Source organism: Schistocerca serialis, chromosome 8 (assembly GCF_023864345.2).
Source record: "Schistocerca serialis cubense isolate TAMUIC-IGC-003099 chromosome 8, iqSchSeri2.2, whole genome shotgun sequence".
NCBI classification, from domain to species: domain Eukaryota; kingdom Metazoa; phylum Arthropoda; class Insecta; order Orthoptera; family Acrididae; genus Schistocerca; species Schistocerca serialis.
Genome location: NC_064645.1, coordinates 632342299 through 632368573, shown reverse-complemented (window position 1 = coordinate 632368573; position 26275 = coordinate 632342299). Strand labels below are relative to the sequence as shown.

The 26275-nt window shown below is 42.4% G+C and overlaps 1 protein-coding gene across 2 annotated transcripts in view; it reads right to left on the bottom strand.

The window, feature by feature from the left end:
* The window catches only part of LOC126416348 (tetratricopeptide repeat protein 21B-like), a 260751-nt gene that overhangs the window by 212373 nt on the left and 22103 nt on the right, over positions 1-26275 (bottom strand). For both annotated transcript variants that reach the window (XM_050084027.1, XM_050084028.1), the window contains exon 3: positions 20836-21003. In XM_050084027.1, coding sequence (XP_049939984.1) covers positions 20836-21003 — 168 coding nt within the window. The remainder of the gene's footprint in view (positions 1-20835; positions 21004-26275) is intronic.

Sequence of the window (26275 nt, the reverse complement as noted above, 5' to 3'; positions counted from 1 at the left end):
CAAACAGCTAGGAACAAAATCTGCAAAAAGAAAAGGGGTTAATATACCAAACTGGGATGGATCTTGTTAACAGAGATGTATAACATTTCATTGTAAAGAAATATGGTGTGAATAAAAGTACCACAAAATGATTTTACATCAGCAGTAACTTTGCTCTAATCAACATAGTGTTTTACAATGGCTGTTGGATGCTTACAAGCAAAAACAAAGAAATGTCTGCATTACATTACTGGATTTCATAAACAAACAAACTTAATGCACCATACTGAGTTGTTGGGCACACACAAAAAAATGAAGAAAACTTTAGCTTTCAGAGCAATCCCTTCTCATGCTTGAGCGCGCGCGCACACACACACACACAGAACAGCTGAAAGGGATGCAGCCGGTCTGCCCACTAGGAATGCGAGAGGGAGGGTTGGCAGGTGCACTGGCTAAGCAAGTGATGCGCAGGTGTCAGACTGTGGGCAGTGGCACACCCTTAAGATTATGTGGGGATCTGAACTGGGAGGGAGGGAGGGGTGGAGGGGGTGACAGGATGGAGGAAGTGGAAACTGTCGGGTGGAGGGTGAGAGGACAGTGGGTTACCAGAGACTGAGGCCTAGATGATTACGGGAGTGGGGGAGGTGTTGCAAGGATAACTCCCATCTGCATAGTTCAGAGAAGCTGATGGCGGGAGAGAGGGATCCAGAGAGCTTGGGGTATGAAGCAGCCACTGAAAATCAGCATGTTATGCTCAGCTGCATGTGCCATCAGGTGATCAACTTCGATTTTGGCAACAATCTGGCAGTGGCTATTCAGCCTGGTGGACAGCTGGTTGGTAATCACACCGACATAAAAAGGTGTACAGTGTTAGCAGCAGAGCTGGTATATGACACTTCTGATTTCGTAGGTGGCCTGGCCTCTCTGATGGGGTAGGATAAGCCTGTGACAGGACTCACGTAGGAAATGCTGGGACGACAGATTGGGCAGATTCTGCACCTTGGTCTTCCACAGGTACATAATCCCTGTGGCAAGGAGTTGGGAGTGACAGTGGTAAAGGGATAGACAATGCAAGACCAATTTAGGAGGCACTGGAAGGCTCTTTGGTACGATGTCCCTCATTTCAGAGCACGATGGTAGATAATCAAAGTCCTGAAGAAGGACATAGTTCAGTTGTTCCAGTCCAGGGTGAGGAGTGGGACACTCCTTTGTAGGTGATTATTGGAGGTAGTGGGAGGATTGTGGGTGTATGAGGATATGGCAGGGAAATCTGTTTGCGGACTATGTTCTACAAATGATTGACACACACATCTTTGGGAGGAAAGAAAAGTCAATTTTTGCTACCTTCAGGTTTGCAATCACTGTTCGCACTCATAATTCTCTGAACACTTTTTGAACAACAGGCAGTGACTTACTTAACTTCTACATAATTAACCACAATCATCTGAGAACAACTGCATAGAGAAAATAAATATAGTAGTAGTAGTAGTAGTAGTAGTAGCTTTATTCATCTGTAGATCTCTTTATACACAGATATAGGACATGTCAAAGTATTTACAAATTCAGAAAAATTTAAAATAAGCTAATTCACATACACATACATTTACAGACTCCTAGTTAGAGACAATCATTAGATTTATTCCTGGTATACAATAATTTTTTTTACAAATAACTTATTTAATAATGTAATGCCACACTGTTCACTCATATCTCACTATCAGTCACTGCACACACTATACACATAATGTTTCATAACACTTCAATCACTACTCACACACACACAAACACACACACACACACTGGTGATCTCTGGGCCATTTTCTGTACCACAATTTCCCATATGCTATCCTGAAAAACTGAGTCAGCATCCCTCTATAATGAGTGAGATGTTGAGCTCAGAAAGAGGTGTCAGTATTATGCAATGCATAGCTTGGAGGTAAGTTTTTCTAGAAAATGAAAAAGAAGGAAAAAACAAAGTGTGAAGGTGTTATGTGGAATGTTGGTTGTTTTATAATCATCACTATTATTATTATTATTATTCTCGATTATTCCCATTTAAAGAGAGTGTTTGAACTTGAATTCCTTTATGATGATTGTTTATGTTTTTTCTGAGCCCCAATTTTCTTCATGTGTTCACTGTGTTTTTTTTTTTGTTTTTTTTTTTCCCCCCTGTCCATTTGCATCCTGATCTCTTCTGTGTTGTGGTGTCAAATTTATGTTTTTTTGATGATGTTCCTGAATTCAGTTCTATTTTCTGCATTGTTTACTGCTATGTGTGCTTGTCTGAGGTCCTCTTCAACTTCTTTTATCCATTTTGTTTTTCCCCTACCTGAGTTGATGACTTTAAGAATTCGCTTTGGAATTCTGTTTTCATTCATCCTGTGGATATGTCCATAGAACTGCATTCTTCTTTTCCTTACTGTATCCGTAATCTTGTCTGTGTATTTATATAATTCTGATGTTGATCTCTTCTTCCAGATTCCTTGCTCTTGTATCGGGCAAAAAATTTTGCTGAGAATTTTCCTTTCTTGTTTCTCTATTTCTTTGATTTTAGTTTGTCCACCTATTTGTGTTGTTTCAGACGTATACACTGCCTCCAGAAGTATGACAGTGTTGTAGTGCCTCAATTCTGTGTTAATGGATATGGACTTTTTGTTATAATAGTTCCACATGAGTTTATATGCTTGCTGTAGTTTAGTTTATATGCTTTCTGTAGTTTTTTTATTCTTTTCTCATTGGTCTTTAGGTTGATCCCTGATGGCTGGATGATTTCTCCCAGGTTCTTAAAATGTGGTACTTGTACGATTTTCCCATGGGTTGTCACAATAGGCAATTTATCTTGTGGCACTCTTTCTATGTACTGGGTTTTCCCATAGGAGATTTGCAGGCCAGTGGCTTCTTTTGTATTATTTGTGAGGATTGCAAGGTCATCTGTAAAAGCTAAACTCTTCACATTGAATCTATTATCCTTTCTAATGCCCATTTGGATTCCTTTGACTTCTTTTTCCCATGTCCTGATAATTTTTTCAAGAATGATATTAAAGAGTAATGGTGAAAGCCCGTCACCCTGTCGCATTCCAGTTTGGATTTCAAATGGTTCAGAGATCTCCCCCATAAATTTAACCTTGGAGACTGTGTCAGTTACTGTTTGCCGAATGATTGCTCTTGTCTTTCTGTCAATGCTGAACTCTTCCAGTGTGTTGCAGAGCACTACTCTGTCTATTGAGTCGTAGGCCTTTTTAAAATCTACAAAAGTGACCACTGTGTTTTGGGTGTTTATCATCTAGAGAATCATTTTCAGATTTCAGATCTGTTCTATGCATGATCGTCCCTTGCGAAAACCAGCCTGGTATTCTCCTATTTTTGGGTCAGCTTGCTCTTCTAATCTATTCATGAGAACTTTTCAGAGGATTCTATATGTGACTGGCATGAGTGAGATAACCCTGTAATCGTTTGGTTCAGTTTTGTTCCCTGTTTTGTGGAGTGGATGGATGAGTGTGCATTTCCATTTCCATTTATAATCATTATTATTACTTATTTGTATAACATTTTTTTTTTATCAAGCCCCTACTCTATTTTATCTAAGTAATCCTTCAATGTATAAAATGTATTGCATAACAGGTGCTTTTTGGCTGCCCTTTTAAGTAACTGTATTTTTGCAGTATCTTTTGGTAATTTATTGTACAGTTTTGTTCCTTGATAGAAAATGCTGTTTTGAGTTTTATGTTTATTTTTTCTCGTCAAATGTGAGTTGAGTCTAGCTCTTGTTCCATGGTCATGGACAGAACTGTTTGTGCAGTAATTACCAATGCTATTTTTGATGTGTACAACTGACTTGTAAATGTATTCACATAGAGCAGTTATAATTCCCAGTTTTTTGAACAGATCTTTACAATGAGCTCGACTACCATTTTTGGTTATGATTCTTAAGGCTCTTTTCTGAAGTTTGAAAATTGTGTTCATGTTTTGTGCATTTGTTTCCCAAAAAAGAATGCCATAGCTAAGAATTGAGCCTACATATGAATAGTATGTAACTAAAAGACACTGCATGTTACTCACTGATGATAGGATTCTAAGGGCATAACATGCTGATGACATTCTGTTTGCAAGTACCTTTGTGTGTTCACGCCACTTCAACTGAGAATCAATATTCAGTCCTAAAAATTTTACATTTGTTACACACTCTATACAGGTGCCACCTACACTTACTTTAACATTGCCATTTTCCCTCTTCAAGCTGAAATTCAAGGCATTAGTTTTCTTTATGTTCAATGTCACTTTATTGCTTATTGACCAATCATAAACTTCCTTGAGAGCTACATTTGCTTTCCCTGCAAGGAGTTCTCTTTTTTTCTCAGTGACTATAATATTGCTGTCATCAGCAAAGAATTTTTTCACCATGAGTAACACTACTGGCAGAAAGTCACTGATGTAATCAGGAGCAGTATTGGTCCTAATATGCTACCTTGCGGAACCCCTACATTAATGTATTTTGGTTCTGATAAGTGTTTTACTAAATGTTTAGATCTATTTGAAGTATGTGTTAGCTCTACTTTTGTACCCTATCTGCTAGGTATGATCAAAACCAGTCATTAGCTGCTACCCCTCTTATTCCCAATGCTCCTAATTTATTTAATAGAATCTTTTGGTCAACTATATCAAAGGCCTTAGAAAGATCCAAAAATATGCCTTTGACACATTCATCTTTGTCAAGAGCATCAAGTACAACCTTTGTGAATTGTACTATGGCTGACTCCGTGTTTTTGCCACTTTGGAAACCAAACTGTGATTCACTTAAATGATTGTATTTATTCAGGTAATTCATTAATCTGTCTTTCATAAATGCTTCTATTATTTTTGAGAATGGCGACAGCAGGGATATGGACCGGTAATTTTCTATGTCTTCTGCATTTCCTTTTCCAGAAGGTGCTTGACACTGTACCACACAAGCAGCTTGTAGCGAAAATGCATGCTTGTGGAATATCATCTCAGTTACGTGACTGGATTCATGATTTCCTGTCAGAGAGGTCACAGTTCGTAGTAACTGACGGAAAGTCATCGAGTAAAATAGAAATGACTTCTGGTATTCCACAACGTAGTATTACAGGCCCTCTGCTGTGCCTTATCTATTTACATGATTTATGAGACAATTTGAGCAGCCGTATTAGGTTGTTTGCAGATGATGCTGTGATTTATCATCTAGTAAAACCATCAGAAGATCAAAACAAATTGCAAAAGGATTTAGAAAAGATATCTGTGTTGCAAAAATTGGCAACTGACCCTAAATAATGAAAAGTGTGAGGTCATCCACATGAGTGCTAAAAGGTATCCATAAAGACTTCGGTTACACGATAAATCAGTCAAATTTAAAGGCAGTAAATTCAAGTAAATACCTATAAATTACAAATACGAATAATTTAAATTGCAAAGAACACACACAAAATATTGTGGGAAAGGGAAACCAAAGACTGTGTTTTATCGGCAGGACTCTTAGAAGATGCAACAGTTTACTAAAGAGACTGCCTGCACTACACTTGTCCTCTTTTGGATTAATGCAGTGTGGACTGGGATCCCTACCAGATAGGATTAATGGAGTACATCAAGAAAGTTCAAAGAAGAGCAGCATGTTTTGTATTATGCCAAAATAGGGTAGAGAGTGTCACAGACATGATACAGGATTTGGGATGGACATCATTACGAATAAATGTGTTCCTCACTGCAGCTGAATCTTCTCACAAAATTTCAATCACCAACTTTCTCCTCCGAATGCGAAAATATTTTGGTGACGCTGACCAACACAGGGAGAAATGATCATCATAATGAAATAAGGGAAATCAGAGCTCGCATGGAAAGATAAAGGTGTTCATTTTTCCCGTGCGCTGTTTGAGATTGGAATAATAGACAATTATTGTGAATGTGGTTCAATGAACCCTCTGCCATGCACTTAAGTGTGATTTGTGGAGTATCCATGTAGATGTAGATGAAGTAACATAGGAGATAGGCTACAACCCTGTCTCACTCACTTCTCAGCCGCTGCTTCCCTTTCATACTCCTTGACTCTTATAAATGCTCCCTGGTTTCTGTACAATTTGTAGATAGTCTTTCACTCCATGTATTTTGCTGCTGCTGCCTTCAGAATTTCAAAGAGTATATTCCAGTCAACATTGCCAGACGCTTTCTCCAAGTCCACACCTATCTTCTAACAGAAATCATTGGATTAGTATTGCCTCATATGTTCCTACATTTCTCTGGAATCCAAATTGATCTTCCCCGATGTTGGACTCTTATCATTTTTCCCACTCTTCTATAAAGAATTCATGTTAGTGTGTAGTTCTAAAGCATCAATTGTACACCGACCATTGCAGCTCCATGAAAAGGCATCAAGAAGAAATTGAGCCGTGCGTCAATGGAAAGAGGGGGCTGTACTATACCTCCAGGAAGACAGAATTCAGCACCCTCCACCAACACTGACTTAACCAGCTGCCCATCACTAGTCGGGGTCAGTTGGGTCACAGACTTTGAAGGCATCAGTACTGAGTAATAGTAACACGACAGTTAGGCTGCACTCTACGAGTAGTAACAGTGTGTAAAAGTAAATACATGTAGGAGACGCAGGAAGCACATCAACCCACCTCGTAATGAGGAGTTGCGTTACATTTCTTTCCAGTACAGGAATAAGGTGTTCTGAAAAAGTAACTCATGTAGAAGACAGAGAAAGCGCATCAAGCAACCTCATAACGGAAAGTTAAGTTATGTTTCTTTCCTTTTCAGAAATGATATGTTCTGTTAATCTGCAGGTGTTATGTACAGATCATCTGGGATTCCTGCCACCGGCCATTGCAACTTCTCTCCTTCCTTGTATGTGTTGATCCTAACTTCCACAGTAGCCGACACAACAGTTAGTATTTTTTCAACCATGATTTGTAAATAATATGTCTTTCTTTTATCTCAAATGTGAACCCGGATCTCCTCTGATGAACTCTGGAGCATTGTTTTAGCATTTATTCAAGGGTTGTCTTCAAAGGAATCAAAAAATTCATTGAATATCCAACACTGTTTTCATAAGGTGTGACAATTTCTAACATACCCCACAAAGTATCAATCTTTTTTTACCTTCCAAGTATACCAGGTATAGAAATTTTTAACAAGACTAACAGGAAATCAAAATTATATTTGCTAAGCAGTATTTTGATACTTGCCAAGATATCCATCACAAAATAGCCTCCAGAACTCTTAAAAATGTTGTCCAGCAACTACTATCAGTGTATAAGAGAGTGTTTACTCTGGAGCAAAAAGGTATATATATCTTCTTACACAAGACATGTTCAGCAAAACAGAAGGTACTGATGGTATACAGGAACAGAGGTCCTTTAAAAAATGTACATGCTGTAAATTGCCACATAGTAATTTTAACACCCATGAAGGTAATATAAAGGATAAATTTTAAAAATTACGGTACTGCAGATGAGACATGGTATTATTTTAATCATGATTCATAATTGTAAAGATACCTTCCATCCTCTCAAAAAGCAAGGTGGTAATTAAGGCATGGAAATCCTTCCCTGATGAAACTCAGATGACTATAGATACCAGAGCCCCAGCTCATCCCTTTTTCTCAATTTCAGCAAAGCTTTTAATACAGTTTCACATTGCTGCCTATTATACAAAAGATTCGCTTATGGAATGTTTGACCAAGTATTCAGCTTTGTTGATTACTAGTTGGCAATCAGATTTCACAATGTTATTTTCAACAAGTAGATATTAAATAAAGTTGTAAAAGATTTGCATGCGAGAAGTTTGATAACACTACCCTCAGTCCCGCAAGCTTTGAGAGAGGATTAATAAAAAATAAAGCTGTGGTTTCAGTGGTTCAGGTGTTTCACGTACCTGAGTACAATGCACAGAACATTCATACAACCATAAGAAACTGTTAGAAAATTCCTTCTTTGGGAGGTTGTTCAACTCGCATGTCACATTGGTTTGAATGTTGATTATGCCATCAAAGCACTGATTAGCAGAGAATGCTATGATAGCAGTTATTAGTAATCCACAAACTGTGTGTCAAACTTGCACGAACATTGTCTGTAGCGAAGAACATTACTGTTTGCTTGTCGCCCGTCGCTTGCAACACTTGTTGTAAATACAAGATAAGTATTGTCAATCTGCTTTATTGAAATAAAACTACTAATGTTATTTGCTTGAACTGTTGTGAAGCATTCCGAGAATGCAGCATCCTTTAGGCAGCCTATACGAAACGAGTGGGCAGGATCCCACATTTGGTGACGAGTATCTGCTGAATCCAGTGCCAGACGGCCAAGGAATGTTTTGCTGGCGCCTTAATTTTCTCTTTTCTTTTCTTTGCAGGGGCTTTTCTTTGCTTTAACAGTTTTCTTGTTGTTTATGCTAGTAAGTGTTTTCAGGTGGGGGTTGCAGACATTTTCTTTGCTTTTTATGTCTGTTTGTTGCATTTGTGCATTCCAACATGCCCACCCCACCTGTCCCACGCCTGCCCAGGCACCACAGCCGCAAGCGTTAGACGCCACACAGCTAATGCAGATGTTTCAGTTCCAGAAGCAGCAGATTTCTGCACTACTCAACATGGTGCAGCAGCTACTGGCCAACGCTGCACGCCCGACAGAACGAGCACCGCCTGCTACAGCTGCTATACCACCTTTCCGATAGTTTTGTGAAGAAGAAGAAGAAGAATGGCTCGAGTGGTCATCACAATCTGAAGTCCACATCATCGCCCACAATGTACCAGGTACTGCGAAACTTTCCTATCTACTATCAACAGTAGGAAGTGTAGTATTTAGGCTCCTACAAAAACTGTTGCCAAACGCCACACGGAGTGAACTTGCTTACGATGACATGGTACCGTCACTAACTCACTATTATGACCAACAAGTGAATGTGGTAGCAGCAAGGTATCAATTCTTTACTTGCAAAAATGACCAGAACAAAAATATCATGAGTGGTTAACAGATTTGCAGGGTTTGACAAGGGAATGCAAATTCAACTGTACTTGTGGTGCTTTATACTCAGATATTATGTTTCATGATGCGATCATGTACAATGACCTGATTTCAAACTCAGAGAACAGATTTTGAAACAGTCTGATCCATCATTTCAGCAGGTAGCGCAAATACTAGATCAGTATAATTCCGGTGCCTTGTCGACTCACAAATTTGAGCAGTCAGCTATTTGTCAGGTTGAGTCCCTCCTGCGGAGGCTTACACTGGTCACGCCGAGTAAACAGCCTTCCACGCCGCGTAGGCAGTTCGCTAAACAGGCGGCTACACAGGCAAACAGAATTAAGTCTTCCCTAGGTGTTACTCACGGCACAAGTACCAAGATCATCCATCCCGACAAGCTCAGTGTTGCGCTTGTAATAAGAATGGACATATACAATCCGTATAATTCCAAAGGAACAAACATAAGAATTCTGCCCACTCACAAAAATCTAAGCAATGAAGGGAAAGCAGAAAGGTGGAAGGAGTATATAGAGGGTCTGTACAAGGGCGATGTAATTGAGGACAATATTATGGAAATGGCAGAGCATGTAGATGAAGATGAAATGGGAAATATGATACTGCGTGAAGAGTTTGACAGAGCACTGGAACACCTGAGTCAAAACAAGGCCCCAGGAGTAGACAACATTCCATTAGAACTACTGACAGCCTTGGGAGAGCCAGTCCTGACGAAACTCTACCATCTGGTGAGCAAGATGTACGAGACAGGCGAAATACCCTCAGACTTCAAGAAGAATATAATAATTCCAATCCCAAAGAAATCTGGTGTTGACAGATGTGAAAATTACTGAACAATCAGTTTAATAAGCCACAGCTGCAAAATGCTAACGCGAATTCTTTACAGACGAATGGGAAAACCAGTAGAAGCCGACATTGGGGAAGATCAGTCTGGATTCTGTAGAAATATTGGAATACGACTTATCTTAGAAGCTAGATTAAGGAAAGGCAAACCTACATTTCTTGCATTTGTAGACTTAGAGAAAGCTTTTGACAATGTTGACTGGAATACTCTCTTCCAAATTTTGAAGGTGGCAGGGGTAAAATACAGGAAGCGAAAGGCTATTTACAACTTGTACAGAAACCAAATGGCAGTTATAAGAGTCGAGGGACATGAAAGGGAAGCAGTGGTTGGGAAGGGAGTGAGACAGGGTTGTAACCTTTCCCCGATGTTATTCAATCTGTATATTGAGCAAGCAGTAAAGGAAACTGTAGTAACACTGTTCACATTTACATCACACTTCACTTAGCGTAGACCGGGACTGTGTCCTAGGCATGCCCGATGTTAACTGACTGGGCACGGCCCGTGCTGCCTGAGTTGTTGTTGTTGTTGTTGTTACGCCAGCAGAGGTCGCGTCCTAATTCTCGCGTGCCCTCTGGTGGACGGGACTCTACTTGCGGCAACTACCGTCCGTGACGCGCCGTGCCGATGTGCGCCTCCCGCGATCTTTCTGGTGGCTACTGCACTCCTCCTCCTTCGGGGGGTGAAGCCACTGTGATCCACTGCGTCAGAAGGTGGAGGGTCGGGCAGGAGCGATGACCTCCACATCCATTGGAAGGCCGGAGTCGAGTGGATCTGCCAACCCTCGAGCCGGAACCTTCGAATACGGCTGGAAGTGACCCACACGAAGAGGCCCCCGTCGTCCCACCACCGGAGCCCGGAACAGAACAGGCGACAAGCTGGCGAAATCCGGACCCTGTTCCACCTTGAGAGGGGCAAGACCCAGTGGCGGAGACGATGGGGAAGGGACGACCACAGGTGAACCAGCCTCCTGAGAAACCGGGCCTGCAAGGGGGGCCGGCGCTCACTGGGGCATCTCAAACGATGGCGATGCCGTTGCTGGAGCTACTGGAGGCTGCCAAGGCTGAGAACCATCGCAGTGCGGCGGAGTCACAGCGGGGAGAGGCAGTAACGTCCCCTGAGAAACCAACACGGGTGCCGGCAATGGGGAAGCCGGTGTCCGAGAGGTCAGAGGGTGGGTCCCCGAACGTAAACGCAGCTGATTTTGGTGACGACGTACCACCCAGTCCCCTGCCTGCAAGGTATAGAGCCGGCGGCCATTTCGGCGCAGGACCACCGCCGGTATCCAACGTGGATTGTGACCAAACCCACGTGCCCAGACCGACATACCCAGTGGAAAGCCAGGTACTCCGTTTTGCGAAGACTGGTGAGGACCAGGCCGGAGGAGGTGCAGCAGAGTCCTAGGTTGGCGCCCATGGAGGAGCTCTGCGGGGCTTCGTTCTCCCATTGGTGTAGTCCGGTATGCCGTCAGGAAAAACGTCAATGCCTCCTCCGCAGGAAATTCGTGCACATACTTTTTCATCTGCGTCTTAAATGTGCGCACCATGCGCCCGGCTTCCCCATTCGACTGTGGATGGAAGGGGGGAGAGCAAACGTGCCGAATACCGAAGCGCCTACAAAAATCCTGGAAGGTCTGCGAAATAAACTGCGGTCCATTGTCCGAGACCAGGGTGATTGGCAGACCTTCCACAGAAAAGATTTTTGCTATTGCCTGGATTGCAACTTCTGAAGTGGTTGAGGAGCAGCGAACCACATATGGGAATCGGGAATAAGCATAAATGACAATGAGCCAAAAGCCATTGAGAAACGGGCCCGCAAGATCGATGTGAACACGTTCCCATGCTTGGGTTGCCGGTGGACATGAAGAGAACGCTGCCCTGGGAGATGCCTGTTGGCTCGCACACCAGGAACAGGCGGCACCACCAAGTGCTCAATTTCTCTGTCAATATCGGGCCAGTACACATGTCTGCGAGCCAAGGTTTTAGTACAGGAAACACCCCAGTGCCCCTCATGTAATAACGTGAGGACCTCCCTTCGTAAACTTGCAGGAACAACCACGCGAGGAGCTGTATCATCGGTAGCCAGAAGGAGAACTCCTTCCAAGACCGAGAGGCGGTCTCGTAGAATAAAATTATTACGAAGAGGGTCCGAGGCCCGGCCTGGAGGAGGGGATGACCACCCCTGCTGAATGAGGCGAACTACTTGCCGGAGAACCGGGTCAGCTGCCGTTTCCCTGGCGACTCTAGAACTAGTGATCGGGAATCCATCAACCGCTTGGCGGGACGCCACATCCAAATGAAAACACATAATCTCCTCTCGATCGAACGTAGGATCCGGGCCCACCGGAAGACGGGAAAGAGCGTCGGCGTTGGCATGCTGTCCGGTAGGGCAAAAATGAATGTCATAATGGTACTTAGAGAGGAACAAGGCCCAGCACTGTAGTCTGTGGGCCGCCCTATCCGGAATCTGAGAGGCGGGGCCAAATAACGATAACAACGGCTTATGGTCAGTGATTAACTGAAACTTCGCGCCATACAAGAAAGGGTGAAACTTGGTAACAGCGTAGACAATGGCCAAAGCCTCTTTTTCCACCTGGGAGTAATGGGCCTGCGCGGGACTAAGAGTTTTAGATGCAAACGCCAGTGGTTGCTCGGAACTTTCTGCGTTGCGATGGGCCAGGACCGCCCCCACGCCATACTGCGAAGCATCTGTAGCCAGGACCAACGGCTTATTGGGGTCAAAAGTAGCCAAACAAGGGGCTGACGTGAGGAGGCCCTTCAACAAGGTGAACGCTCGCTCGCATGCAGGTGACCAATCAAAAGGAACACCCTTGCGCAGAAGGCAGTACAAGGGACGGGCTATGGTGGAAGCCCTGGGAATGAACTGGTGGTAATAGGCTATCTTGCCTAAAAAAGCTTGTAACTCTTTCAGCGAAGTGGGCCGAGGAAGGCCTACGATACCTTGGACCAAACTTCCTAGTGGCTGGATGCCGTGCCGACAGATGGTGTAGCCCACATACTCAATGGACGGTTGGAAGAAGTCACCAATTGGGAATTAATGGTGACCTTGAAATCGCCACAAAGACGTAATTTTCCCAAGGGCTTCCTTACAATAACGAGGGGCGAAGCCCACCCACTAGAAGAAATGGGAAGAACGACCCCTAGGGCTGTCAGCCGGTCTAGCTCTTCCTTTACCTGAGGGCGGAGAGCCAAGGGGATCTGCCTCGCGCGTAGAAAACGCAGGCGAGCCGACACCTTCAACGTTAAGTGAGCTTCAAAATCTGAAACATGCCCCAGGCCCTCCTCAAAGATATCTGGAAAGTCTGAGATCAAAGATTCCAATGATTGATAGGGAACGTCTTCGGAGACCAACTGTATGGTGTCAGTGATAGAAAAACCGAAAGCTTGAAAGACATCCAGGCCAAAAAGGTTAGCGGAGCTCGCATCACTGACAACAATAAAAGAAATAGGCCGAGTGACTGATTTGTAAGTCACGTCGGTAGTGAATTGACCCAGTAGGGAATGAACTGTTTACCATAACCGTGTAGACGCCGGTAAACTGGCGCCAACGGGGGCGATCCAAGGTCGGAATAAGTTTGTGCATTCAACAACGAAACTGCCACGCCTGTATCTACTTGCAGTTGTAACCGGTGCGACAGAACCGACACCTCGATAAAGAGTTTGCGCGCCAATGCGTCGGGAGCCTGGCCCGATGAAACTTCCTGAATGTCAACATCCATGTCCTCTGTACCTGCTTCCTTCGATTCTTTTGAGGCTGAGCGGCAAACTTTAGCAATATGACTTTTTTTATTACATTTGCGACAAATGGCCCAACGCTGGGGGCACTCTGACCGATCATGATGTATATAGCACGACGTAGAGGATGGCAACGGGGGCCGGCGGCCGGAATTCTGTTTACGGGCCATGCGGGAGCGGCCGTAACGGCCAGATTGTACCGCTCGCACGTCGTCCACCCCGGACGCAGTGGACGCGGCCGTGCCGCCCTGAACCGCCGCAACGTCGCACCACGCTTCCAACTGTTGACCGGCGGCATGAGAGACTTCATACGATTGAGCAATGGACAGGACTTCCTCAAGGGAAGGGTCTTCTAACTGCAGGGCCGTTGCCGGACCTCACTATCAGGGGCCAAACGAACAATGACGTCGTGCACCATAATGTGGGCATACGACTCTCGCGACTGCTCCGTGACAAAATGACACTTGCGACTAAGACCATGCAGGGTAGCGGCCCACGCCTGGTAAGACTGATGGGGCTGCTTCTTGCATCGACAGAACTCGACCCTAGCCGCCACAACATGCGTGCGGCAGCAATAATATGAAGACAGTAATGAACACAATGCGTCAAAAGACAAGGACGAGGGTTCCTGCAACGGCGCTAGCTGTCGCAAAACTTGATACAGCGAGGGAGATATCCAAGACAAAAAGAGAGCACAACATACCTCCGCATCAGCAACATGAAACGCCTGGAAATGCTGCCAAAGGCGATGTTCATATGCATCCCAATCCTCCGCCGTCTCGTCATAAGGGGGAAAGGGAGGAGGGGACGGCGCTGGAGCAGACGGCGTGGAGAGCAACGCTGGAAGCACTTGTTTCATGGTGGCCATCAGCTCCGTCTGCTGCTCAACCAAAACCCGCACTAAATCCTCCATGCCATGGAGAAGCTGCGAAACCAGAACAACGACGCAACACGCGAAAGAACGACCCTACTTAAAGTAGTAAAGGAGTTTTGCTATTTGGGGAGGAAAATAACTGATGATGGTCGAAGTAGAGAGGATATAAAATGTACACTGGCAATGGCAAGGAAAGTGTTTCTGAAGAAGAGAAATTGGTTAACATCGAGTATAGATTTAAGTGTCAAGAAGTTATTTCTGAAAGTATTTGTATGGAGTGTAGCCATGTATGGAAGTGAAACATGGACGATAAATAGTTTGGACAAGAAGAGAATAGAAGCATTCAAAATGTGGTGCTACAGAAGAATGCTGAAGATTAGATGGGTAGATCACTTAACTAATGAGGAGGTATTGAATAGAATTGGGGAGAAGAGGAGTTTGTGGCACAACTTGACAAGAAGAAGGGACCAGTTGGTAGGACATGTTCTGAGGCATCAAGGGATCACCAATTTAGTATAAGAGGTCAGCATGGAGGGTAAAAATCGTAGAGGCAGACCAAGAGATGAATACACTAAGCAGATTCAAAAGGATGTAGGTTGCAGTAGGTACCGGGAGATGAAGGAGCTTGCACAGGATAGTGTAGCATGGAGAGCTGCATCAAACCAGTCTCAGGACTGAAGACCACAACAAAAACAACACAAAAATCTAGTCACAAGGCCCATGTCATGAATGCAGTATATCCCGAGTCTGCAACAGGCAAGCATGCAGTTTCTTCAGTGATACTCCAGTCAAACAAGGTTTTTGTTCATCTACTTATTTGTGGAAAATGTGGGAAATTTCAGTTTGCCTCCATCACATTGCTCAATCGTCACACATATGAATTGTTAGACTCCCCATGCCTGTCTAAACCTAGCATTCAACTGATGGCTTATAACGGACAAGACATTCCTGTACTCGGAAAATGTACCTTGCCTGCCATTTATGGCTCGCATATGTGAACAATGACTTTAACAGAGCTACAATCATGCGAGTGTGAGAACATATTTGGTCTTGATTCTTTTGATTTGTTTGGCTTTAACATTCAGGACAATGTGTTGTCAGTGTCTGCCTTCAATGTAAAAAGACAGTGTAGCGAGCTTGGTAAAAGAATTCCCAGAACTCTTTTCCGAACGTTTAGGCAAAGCTAACAATTTTGTTGCACATATTACTCTGAAAGACAATGCTCAGCCGAAATTTTGATGGGCCAGAACTGTCCCCATTGCATTACAGGACAAAGTCGCTGCTGAACTTAAAGACTTGCAAAACAGCAGAATTATTGTGCCCATATCAGCTAGTCAATGGGCAAGTCCACCAGTTTTGCTCGCTAAACCTTCATGTCTCATTTGCCTCTGTGTTGACTTTAAACCTACAGTCAACCCATAAACTGTCATCGATAGTTATCCATTGCCACGCCCGGAGGATCTCATGGGCAGATTAGACGCAGGATGCTACTTTTCAAAAACTGATTTGTGCAATGCATATCTTCAAATACTGCTCAATGAGAAATCTCAAAAGGTGTAAGTAGTAAATACCCATTTGGGTTTGTTCAAATATTTGCGTTTGCCATTTGGCAGTGCTTCCGCACCTGCCATTTTTCAACAGTATTTGGAACAGCTGACAGCACAAGTGCCAAACTTCTCGAACTATTTGGATGATATTCTAGTAGCAGGTCATACACCTGAAGAACATATGACAAATTTATGTGCTTTGTTTCGTGTACTATCTGAGGCAGGACTTAAGTATAGACTGGACAAGTGTGATTTTTTTAAACCTGAGTTGCAGTATCTTGGTCATGTCATAAACAGTCAAGATGTACAACCTCTTTGCTCGCATTTGTTAGCCATACGATATTTGCCAGTTCCTTACAATATCACAGAATTTCAGTCAGTTTTAGGGAAAATGAACTATTATATTCGGTTCATACCGAACGCTGCACAAATCACAGCTCCATTGCATCGCTTGCATCGCACTAAGGTCCCCTTTATTTGGACAAATGAAAACCGAGTAGATTTTCAAAAACTTAAGAGATGCGTTGTGCAGTGATTGATGCTTATTTCACTTTAATCCTGAAAAACCAGTCGTGCTGCAAGTTGACGCTTCCTCTTATGGAATCAGTGCAGTGCTTTCGCACAGACTTTGTGATAAAGACAGTCCTATTGCTTTTGCATCAAAAGTATTGACCAAAGTTTAGTGTAATTATTCACAAATTGAAAAAGAGGCTCTGGCTATCGTGTATGGTGTCACCAAACTCCACCACTATTTGTATGGCAGAAAATTCTACTTAGTAAAGGATCACAAGCCTTTACAGTCCTTGTTTCATCCACTGAAACCGATTCCTGTATGGACTGCCCAAAAATTGCAAAGATGGGCTTTGTTGTTGTCTCAATACCAGTACGAGATTGTGTATTGTCCGACCGCTCAACTTGGTAATGCAGATGCACTTTCATGTCTTCCGATTGGCCCTGATACAGACTTTGACGCTTCTGCTGCATCTTGTTGTCACATCGATGCTCAAGATTCTGAATTGCTCCAGTCAAAAATTGAACAGGCCACGGAAGCTGATTCAGATTTGAACATTTTGCTAACATACATTCGCACATCTTGTCCTTGTACCTTGCATAGCATAAAGAACACTGTCGTGCTCTGCTACTTTGCATGTCGGCATAGCCTTGCTGTACAGAAGGGTGTGATTCTTGTTCAGAATGACAGGGGACACTCATATGTTGATCTCTACGGCTTTCCAAAAAGAATTGTTGCAGTTACTTCACCAAGGGCACTGGGGTATTGTTCATACAAAACACTTTGCACGTCGACACTGTGCTTGGCAGGGTATGGACACCCAAATAGAAAGGATGATGTCACAGTGTGATTCATGTGCGGGAAATCAGTCCGCTTCAACAACAAAAATTCTCTGCATGGCCTAAGTCGCACTCGCCATGGCAACGTGTGCACATAGACTTTGCAGGACCTTTTTGGAACACTCGCTGGTTGCTTGTGGTTGACTCGTACAGCAAATTTCTTTCTGCAGAGTCAATGAACTCGACAACGTCCTGTAGCACAATTCAGGTGTTGTCATCGATTTTTTGCCTAGACGGCTTACCTGAAGTAATAGTGTCAGACAACGGACCTCAAACCATGCCAAATGAATTTGAAGCACTTTGTGAATGCAATGGCATACAGCATCTAGCTAGTCCACCGTACCACCCACAGTCAAACAGTGAGGCCGAACATTTTGTCAGAACATTCAAGCAGTTGATGGGCAAACTTCGCTCCACACACACCACGGATCAAGCACTGCAACTGTTTCTTGCCTCATATTGTTCGCACCCACGAGATGGACAATTGCCAGCAAAATTGCTTCGCGGCCACCGCTACCAGAAACTGCTCCACCCTCCTCAGCATCTGGCACCAAAGGAAGGCCGCAAGTATTGCTTTGTGCCACATGATACTGTCTTTTACGCGGTTTTTAGCAGCAGCAGATGGTGTGCACACGGCAAGATAGTCCGTTGACTTGGCGCTTGCATGTATCTTCTTTCAGGCCCAGATGGCTGGCAGCGCCGCCATCAAAATCAACTTCGCCTTTGTCATGTACACGATGATCTTTCAGTCTCTCGTCCCCCAGATTCATGGATCCTGAGGACAGCGTGGCCACAGCAGCTGCCAGAGGGTGTCCTCTCGACACCGCAGCACGACCCCATGGAGACAGAGCCTTCACCTCCTCCGCCTCCTCTCATCCTGCCGATGGAGCTGGGCCCACCCAAACCACAGCAGTCACCATCTTCTTCATGTGGCTCATGGCAGCAGGAGGTGGACGCATACGCTTCCGGTCGTTTTCCAGATGACATTTCCACCAGAGCACAGGCTGGGTGGCGGGGTATGGTTGGAAGCTTGACGTCCCCTGCAGCCACAGCTTCCAGCCCGGCAGTGTGCCCACACTCCTGCCTCCCTCACAGTGGTCAGATTACCTACACAACAGTCCATTGCTTTGGGGGAGGGGGGGGGGGGGGGGGGGGAGGAATGTTCTGGCATAGCCACAAGCACAGGAATGAAGATGAAGAACGCAAGTGAAGAGAAGGCGATGAAACAACATCAGCCACTGATATGCTGATTAGGACCGCACGATGACAAGAGCGACCTCTACAAGAGGAGAATAAAAGCACTGCTGCTGCCGGGACTGACTGCTTAGTATTGGGACAGTACGCAGACAGGCCTAGCACAGAACACTATGATAGCAGTTATCAGTGATCCACAAACTGTGTGTCAAATTTGCAAGAACATTGTCTTTAGTGAAGAACATTACTGTTTGCAGGACACTCGTTGTCAATACAAGTTAAGTATTATCAATATGCTTTATTGAAATAAAACTACTAATGTTATTTGCTTGAATTGTTGCATAGCATTCCGAGAACGCAGCAACCTTTAGGCACCCTATACAAGACGAGTGGGTAGGATCCCACATTTCTCCTCTTCAAAAATTCTGAAGATGTCTTCAGCACTTAATATGGAGAAATTCCTCCATTGTTTATGTGAAACAATGACACACTACAGCCACACACCTACTACTTAACACTGTCAGCTCATAACTGGCTGGCTGAATGCACATCAGTTGTTTACAGTTGTTAGTTCATGATGCAAGCTTAGCTACTCCACTGACATAGCTTATATGCCAGGAATAAAATCCTTCTCAGAACTTTCTGGTTGGACAGTGTATTATAGTTGTGAAACACACATAAACAGAAAGATGATCAACAATTACTGTTAAACACTGGCAGCTGCCCATCAAATTAGCGAAGCAGTAGAAGCCCAGTATTCAATCCCCAATGGTACTAGGACTTTTTCTGTCACTTACCATCTCTGGCTGTAACTTGTTAAGTGAAAAACGTCAAACTGCAACAAGGTCCAGGGGCCATGACAAACTAAAGGGGCCCTTATAACTGGCTGGGAAAATCAGTTAAGAGGCCATAGGATAACAATAGCATACCATCTGCAATAGAATAAGCTTAATAAAGTGCTGTAGTGTTCAAACCAAGCTTCAAATTGAATGTAACTTTATCTTTTATATAACTACATATACATCTACATGGCCACACAGCAAATCACACTCAAGGGCCTGGCAGTGGATTCATCGAACCACTTTCATACTAATTCCCTGTTATTCCACTCTTGAACAGTGCGCAGAAAAAACAAACACCTATATCTTTCTGTGTGAGCTCCGATTTCCTGTATTGTATGATGATGATCGTTTCTCCCATGTAAGTTGGCGAGGAAAAGTTGGTGACTGAAATTTCATGAGAAGATCCCACCACAATGAACATGCCTTTGTTTTAATGATATCCACCCCAAATCCCACATCATGTCCATGACACTCTCTCCCCATTTCTCGATAATACAAAACGTGTTGGCCTTCTTTAAATTTTTTCGGTGTACTCCATTAAACCCATCTGGTAAGGATCCCACACCACGCAGCAGTGCGCAAAAGAGGACAAACAAGTATATTGTATGCATTCTCTTTAGTACATCTGTTACATCTTCTAAATGTTCTGCCAATAAAACGTGTATAATACGTGTTAATAGGTCAATAGACACAATATTGCTTGATTACACCATCAGCATTGTGCAAATGGTCCATGGAACATGAAACTAACTGACTAACCAACCAATAAATCACTGGTAGTATACACTGCCTGAAACTACTTGTTAGACATTTGTCATGTGGTGCTGTAGCAGTGTCACACCACCTGTCAGCCACATTGCAGTTAAGTTTCAGACAATAGGAAGTGGACTGCGAACACTGATAGAAAGTATTTCTTGGCTGTTGTGGCTGGCGGCAATTAAATGGGCTGTTACCAGTGGCCAACATCAACTCATCATGCACATCGCACAGCATGAAAACTACACAAGAAGTGATGCTTTGTTGGGGCATGCTGGCAACAGCAGACAGTTCATGTGTGACACTAAGAGCTCTGATTGAAGGAACCAAGTCCAAGGCATGATGTGTCAAGGAACCAAGTCCAAGGCATGATGTGTCAACTAACAAGTAATGTTAATCTGTAGTCATTATCATCACATATCTAAATCTACCCAAACAGGTCAATTTGAGGTAGAATGACCACATAAAACTAGTTGAAAAACAGGCACAAGGCAAAAAGAATTACTGAAACAATCCTAGAGAGATTTAATTCATCGACATCAGGACATCACTTACAAAATTTTCAACCAACAAAAGACAATGCACAAACTACAATTCATAACAATCCTACAAATTAGCCCTATCTATAAATAAATAACAGATCAAATAAAATAAAAAATAAGGAGTGATTTACCTCAGCATATAAATAACAATACATAAAAATAACTTACTTGCTGAAAATATTTTTCAGCGAGATTCTTGTCACCAGAAGCAGCGAGCAGCTCAGCCCATCCACACACTGCGAGCGCATCAGAGGAGGCAGAAGAAATCCGAAGCAGTGAGCCACCCAATTCGCGTGCAGCATCATACTGTCCCAATAAGACATGTGCAAACACAGCCTGAAATGTTAAGATGATTTCATTAAACATCCATGAGTTTTTTGTTTATGACATTACATATGGAAAATTATCTACAGTGTCAGTGTTATTCATGCTGAGCTCTCTACCATTCTGAGAATGTAGCTAGTCAGTCATTATTTTAAATGTGATCTTCCAAGTTTGATTTTTCATGTTTCTGTTGCAAAAAATAACAACATTCTGATCATGTGATAATACCCATTCAGGAATTATTCTTTTTTTTTCATCATAAATTTCACAAAAGGTTTGTTACTCTACATAAATACACATGTTTCTATATATTCACAGCTGTAGCAAAAATAAATAAAGACATCGAATACAAAATACCTACTTTTTAATTTCATAAAATTCTTTAAAGGAACTTTTATTATGGCTTGTCAAAAATCATAAGAGCTCTTCATACAGATATATAAAATAAATTATATGCTTAAGCAGATTTCCAGTAAACAAAGCTATTTGCCATCATTAGGAAGACACGCAAATATTTCCATGGTATGACAAGAATCATAAGTAGTAGTTGTCGTTGTGGTCTTCAGTACAAAGACTGGCTAGGTGCAGCTCTCCATGCTACTCTAGCCTGTGCAGGCCTTTCCATCTCCAAGTAACTACTGCAACCTACATCCCTCTGAATCTGGTTACTGTATTCATCTCTTGGTCTCCCTTTACAATTTTTACCCACCACACTTCCATCCAGTACTAAATTGGTGATCCCTTGATGCCTCAGAATGTGTCCTACCAACCGATCCCTTCATTTACTCTGGTTGTACCACAAATCTCTCTTCGCCCCAATTATATTCAGTACCTCCTAATTAGTCACGTGGTCTATCTATCTAATCTTCAGCACGCTTCTGTAGCACCATATTCTCTTCTCGTCTAAACTGGTTATCGTCCTCGTTTCACTTCCATACATGGCTACACTCCATACAAATACTTTCAGAAACGACTTCCTGACACTTAAATCTACACTCACTGTTAACAAATTTCTCTTCCTCAGAAACGTTTTTCTTGCCATTGCCAGTCTACATTTTATACCCTCCCTACTTCGATCATCATCAGTTATTTTGCTTCCCAAGTAAGAAAACACATTTACAACTTTAAGTCACTCATTTCCTAATCTAATTCCCTCAGCATCACCTAATTTAATCTGACTACATTCCATTACCCTTGTTTTGCTTTTCATGATGTTCACCTTATATCTTCCTTTCCAGACACTATCCATTCCATTCAACTCCTCCCCCAAGTCCTTTGCTGTCTCTATCAGCACTAAAATGTCATTGGCGAACCTCTAAGTTTTTATTTCTTCTCACTGGACCTTAATTCCTGCTCCAAATTTTTCCTTTGTTTCCTTTACTGCTTGCTCAATATACAGATTGAATAACATCGGGGATAGGCTACAACCCTGTGTCACTCACTTCTCAACCACTGCTTCTCTTTTGTGCCCATTGACTCTTACAACTGCCATCTGGTTTCTGTCAAATTGTAAATAGCCTTTCTCTCCCTGTATTTTACCCCTGCCATCTTTACAATTTGAAAGAGAGTATCCCAGTCAACATTGTCAAATGCTTTCTCTAAGTCTACAAATGCTAGAAACGTAGGTTTGTCTTTCCTTAACCTATCTTCTATGAGAAGTCATAGGATCAGCATTGCCTCACGTGTTCCTATATTTCTGCGGAGTCCAAACTGATTTTCCCTGAGGTCTGTTTCTACCACTTTTTCCATTGTTCTGTATAGGATTCATGTTAGTATTTTGTAGCCGTGACTTATTAAACTGATAGTTTAGTAATTTTCACACCTGTCAACACCGGCTTTCTTTAAAGCTGGAATTATTATATTCTTTTTGAGAGGGTATTTCGCCTGTCTCAAACATCTTGCTCACCAGGTGGAAGAGTTTTGTCATGGATGGCTCTCCCAAGGCTATCAGTAGCTCTAATGGAATGTTATCTACTACCGGGCGTGTTTCAACTTAAGTCTTTCAGTGTTTTGCCAAATTCTTCATCTTTCTCTACATCCTCTTCCATTTCCATAATATTGCCCTCAAGTACATCTCCCTTTTATAGATCCTCTATACACTCCTTCCACCCTTCTACTTTTCCATCTTTTTCCATCTAAGCTCTTGATATTCATACAGGTGGTTTTCTTTTCTGCAAAGATCTTTTTAATTTTCCTGGAGGCAGTAGCTATCTGACCCCAGTGATATATGTTTCTATATCCTTACATTTTTCCTCTGCCATTTTCCTGGTCATGCATTTTGCACTTCCTGTTCATCTCATTTTTTAGACGTTTGTATTCCCTTTCACCTACTTCTTTTATTGCATTTTATATTTTCTCCTTTCATCAATTAAATTCAATATCTCTTGTGTTATCCACGGATTCCTACAAGCCCTTGTCCTTTTACCTACTTGATCCTCTGCTTGCCTTTTTACAAACATTCAATATGCGAACCATGAGTGATCTGGCAGACATCAGTATGGTAATCGAATTCTTGCCGTACCCGTCCCAGCATGGCATCGTCGACTGTGGCAGTTGCTTCCCGTTTCTCTCCCGGAGCTCTGCTACATCAGGTGGTAGAGGCGATACATATGCCAGATCTTTAATGTGTCAACACATAAGAGAGTCATACGAAGTGAGATCTGGCGATCGGGGAGACCATTTCATGAAACAACTCGCTCTGCACCTAAACTCATCATATTTGCGACTAGCGCTGATTATCGGCAAATTACCGAACTATGCTGTGGCAGCATGTACGAAAAAAAAAAACTTTCTGAGTTTCTCTTCAAAATGACATATGTATGATATCTGAACAATGTTTGGTTCTTGTGCAACAAATAATTGAAAGTGTTCCCGGACTTTACGTACACCCTGTATTATCACAGAAAAATATCAAACTCTGTAATCAATTAATATGATCTGTGAATGTAATTGAAATCTCTGTTATTTTCCAAAAAGATCGCTCTCTCTTCCCTTCTGTTTCTTCGCAGTGTAAGAAGGCATTTTGTAACGAGGCACAAAAACGTGTAAGTTTCGTGTAATATTTAGCATAAATATAATCAAATATTACTTAAAAGGACTGATGTTTTTCTGTAACAGCCTTATATTCATGAAGTCATTTATTTCAAAATTTTACACAAATTTTATAGGGGAACATTGGTGCAGAGGTCAGCACCACTGTCATAAATGATAAAGGCCTAGAGTCGTAATAAATATCTTAATATCTGCTAATTTTGACAAATAAAAATAAATGTAAATGTAGAAGAATTCTCATTAGTAGTTTTTCCTTTAAAAAAGTAAAAGTAATCACTTTTTCCAATATTGAATCATATTTGAGTAAAGTGACTCCAGTAAATTTGTTTGATCCCCACTTAACAGGAACTGCAAGAATCTCCCTAGCCTTGCATTTTCATAATAGCACAAAATAATTATCAAAAGCCAATCTCAATAACAAAAAATACAGCCATATATCTGGAACTGAGTGTGTTGATGGTGTCTTTTAACATAAAAACATCGTGTCAGGCAAATTAATTGCGACAAGTACCACAACTAAGTCACTGACGAAAATAATTTTCCAGTTGTGAAGCAGCCAGAATAACACAACTCCAACTTATCATAATATATAAAAACCAATACATGAAAGAACCACCACATACTGTATTTCTTTCTTGTTCTTGTCAATCGTTCCCTAATGCTCGCTCTGAAACCCTCTGCAACCTATGGTTCTTTCAGTTTATCCAGGTCCCATCTCCTTCAATTCCTGCCTTTTTGAAGGTTCTTCAATTTTAATGTGCAGTTCATGACCAGTAAATTGTGGTCAGAGTCCACATCTGTCCCTGGAAATGTCTTACAATTTAAAATCTGGTTCTTAAATCTCTGTCTAACAATTATATACTCAATCTGAAACCTTCCAGTGTCTCCAGGTCTCCTCCACGAATACAACCTTCTCTCAAGATTCTTGTTAGCTATGATTAAACTATGCTCTGTGTAAAATTCTACCAGGTGGCTTCCTCTTTCATTTCTTTCCTCCAGTCCATATTCACGTACTACTTTTCCTTCTCTTTCTTTTCCTGCTATGGAATTCCATTCCCCCATGAGTATTAAATTTTTGGCTCCCTTAACTACCCGAATAATTTCTTTTATCTCATCAACCATTTTCTCAAATTCCTCGTCATCTACGGAGCTAGTTGGCATATAAACTTGTACTACTGTAGTGGGTGTGGGCTTCGTGTGTATCTTGGTTATAATAATGCATTCACTATGCTGTTAATAGTAGCTTATCCATGTTCCTATTTTATCACTCATCATTAAACCTACTCCTGCATTACCGCTTTCTGATTTTGTATTTATAACCCTGTATTCACCTGACCAGAAGTCTTGTTCCTCCTGCAAACGAACTTCATTAATTCTCACTATATCTAACTTTAACCTATCCATTTCCCTTTTTAAATTTTCTAGCCTACCTGCCCAGTTAAGGGATCTTACTTTCTGTGCTTCAAACCATAGAATGTCTGTTTTGTTTCTCCTGATAATGACATCCTCCTGAGTATTCCCTGCCAGGAAATCAAAATGGGGGACTATTTTACCTTCGGAATATTTTACCCAAGTGGATGCCATCATCATTTCACGATACAGGTGAGCCGCATGCCCTTGGGAAAAATTACGGCTATAGTTTCCCCTTGCTTTCATCTGTTCGCAGTACCAGCACAGCGAGACTGTTTTGGTTGATGTTACAAGGCCAGATCAGTCAATCATCCAGACTGTTAGCCCGGCAACACTTTGTGTGTCCTCTCAACAGACACCCCTCCATTGTGGTTGCACCTAAGGTATGGCTATCTGTATCGCTGAGGCATGCAAGCCTCCCCACCAACGGCAAGGTCCATGGTTTATCGGGCAGATGTGGAAGGGGGTGGGGGGGGGGGGGGTGGGGGGGGGGGGGGGTACAATAAGCAAATGGAGAAGTGGTTTTAACTTTCCTACAATCACATTCGAAGTGCGCAACACTATCTGAATTTTATAACAGATACACTACACAAAATTGTGTGAGTACATGTGAAGTGGCAGAGCATCATTTTCATCTTAGTGTTTCCTAAGAGACTGTAGCATATGCGGTGCAGTTATAAAAAATGAAATGCATGAACTGTATGAAGAAACTAGCTCTTATAGACCCAGCAGAGGGACAGCAATGAATTCCTCAATTATATGGTATGAACTGAATGAGAGCAATAACCGTTCACATTGCTGATTTATTTTACAGCATATAATG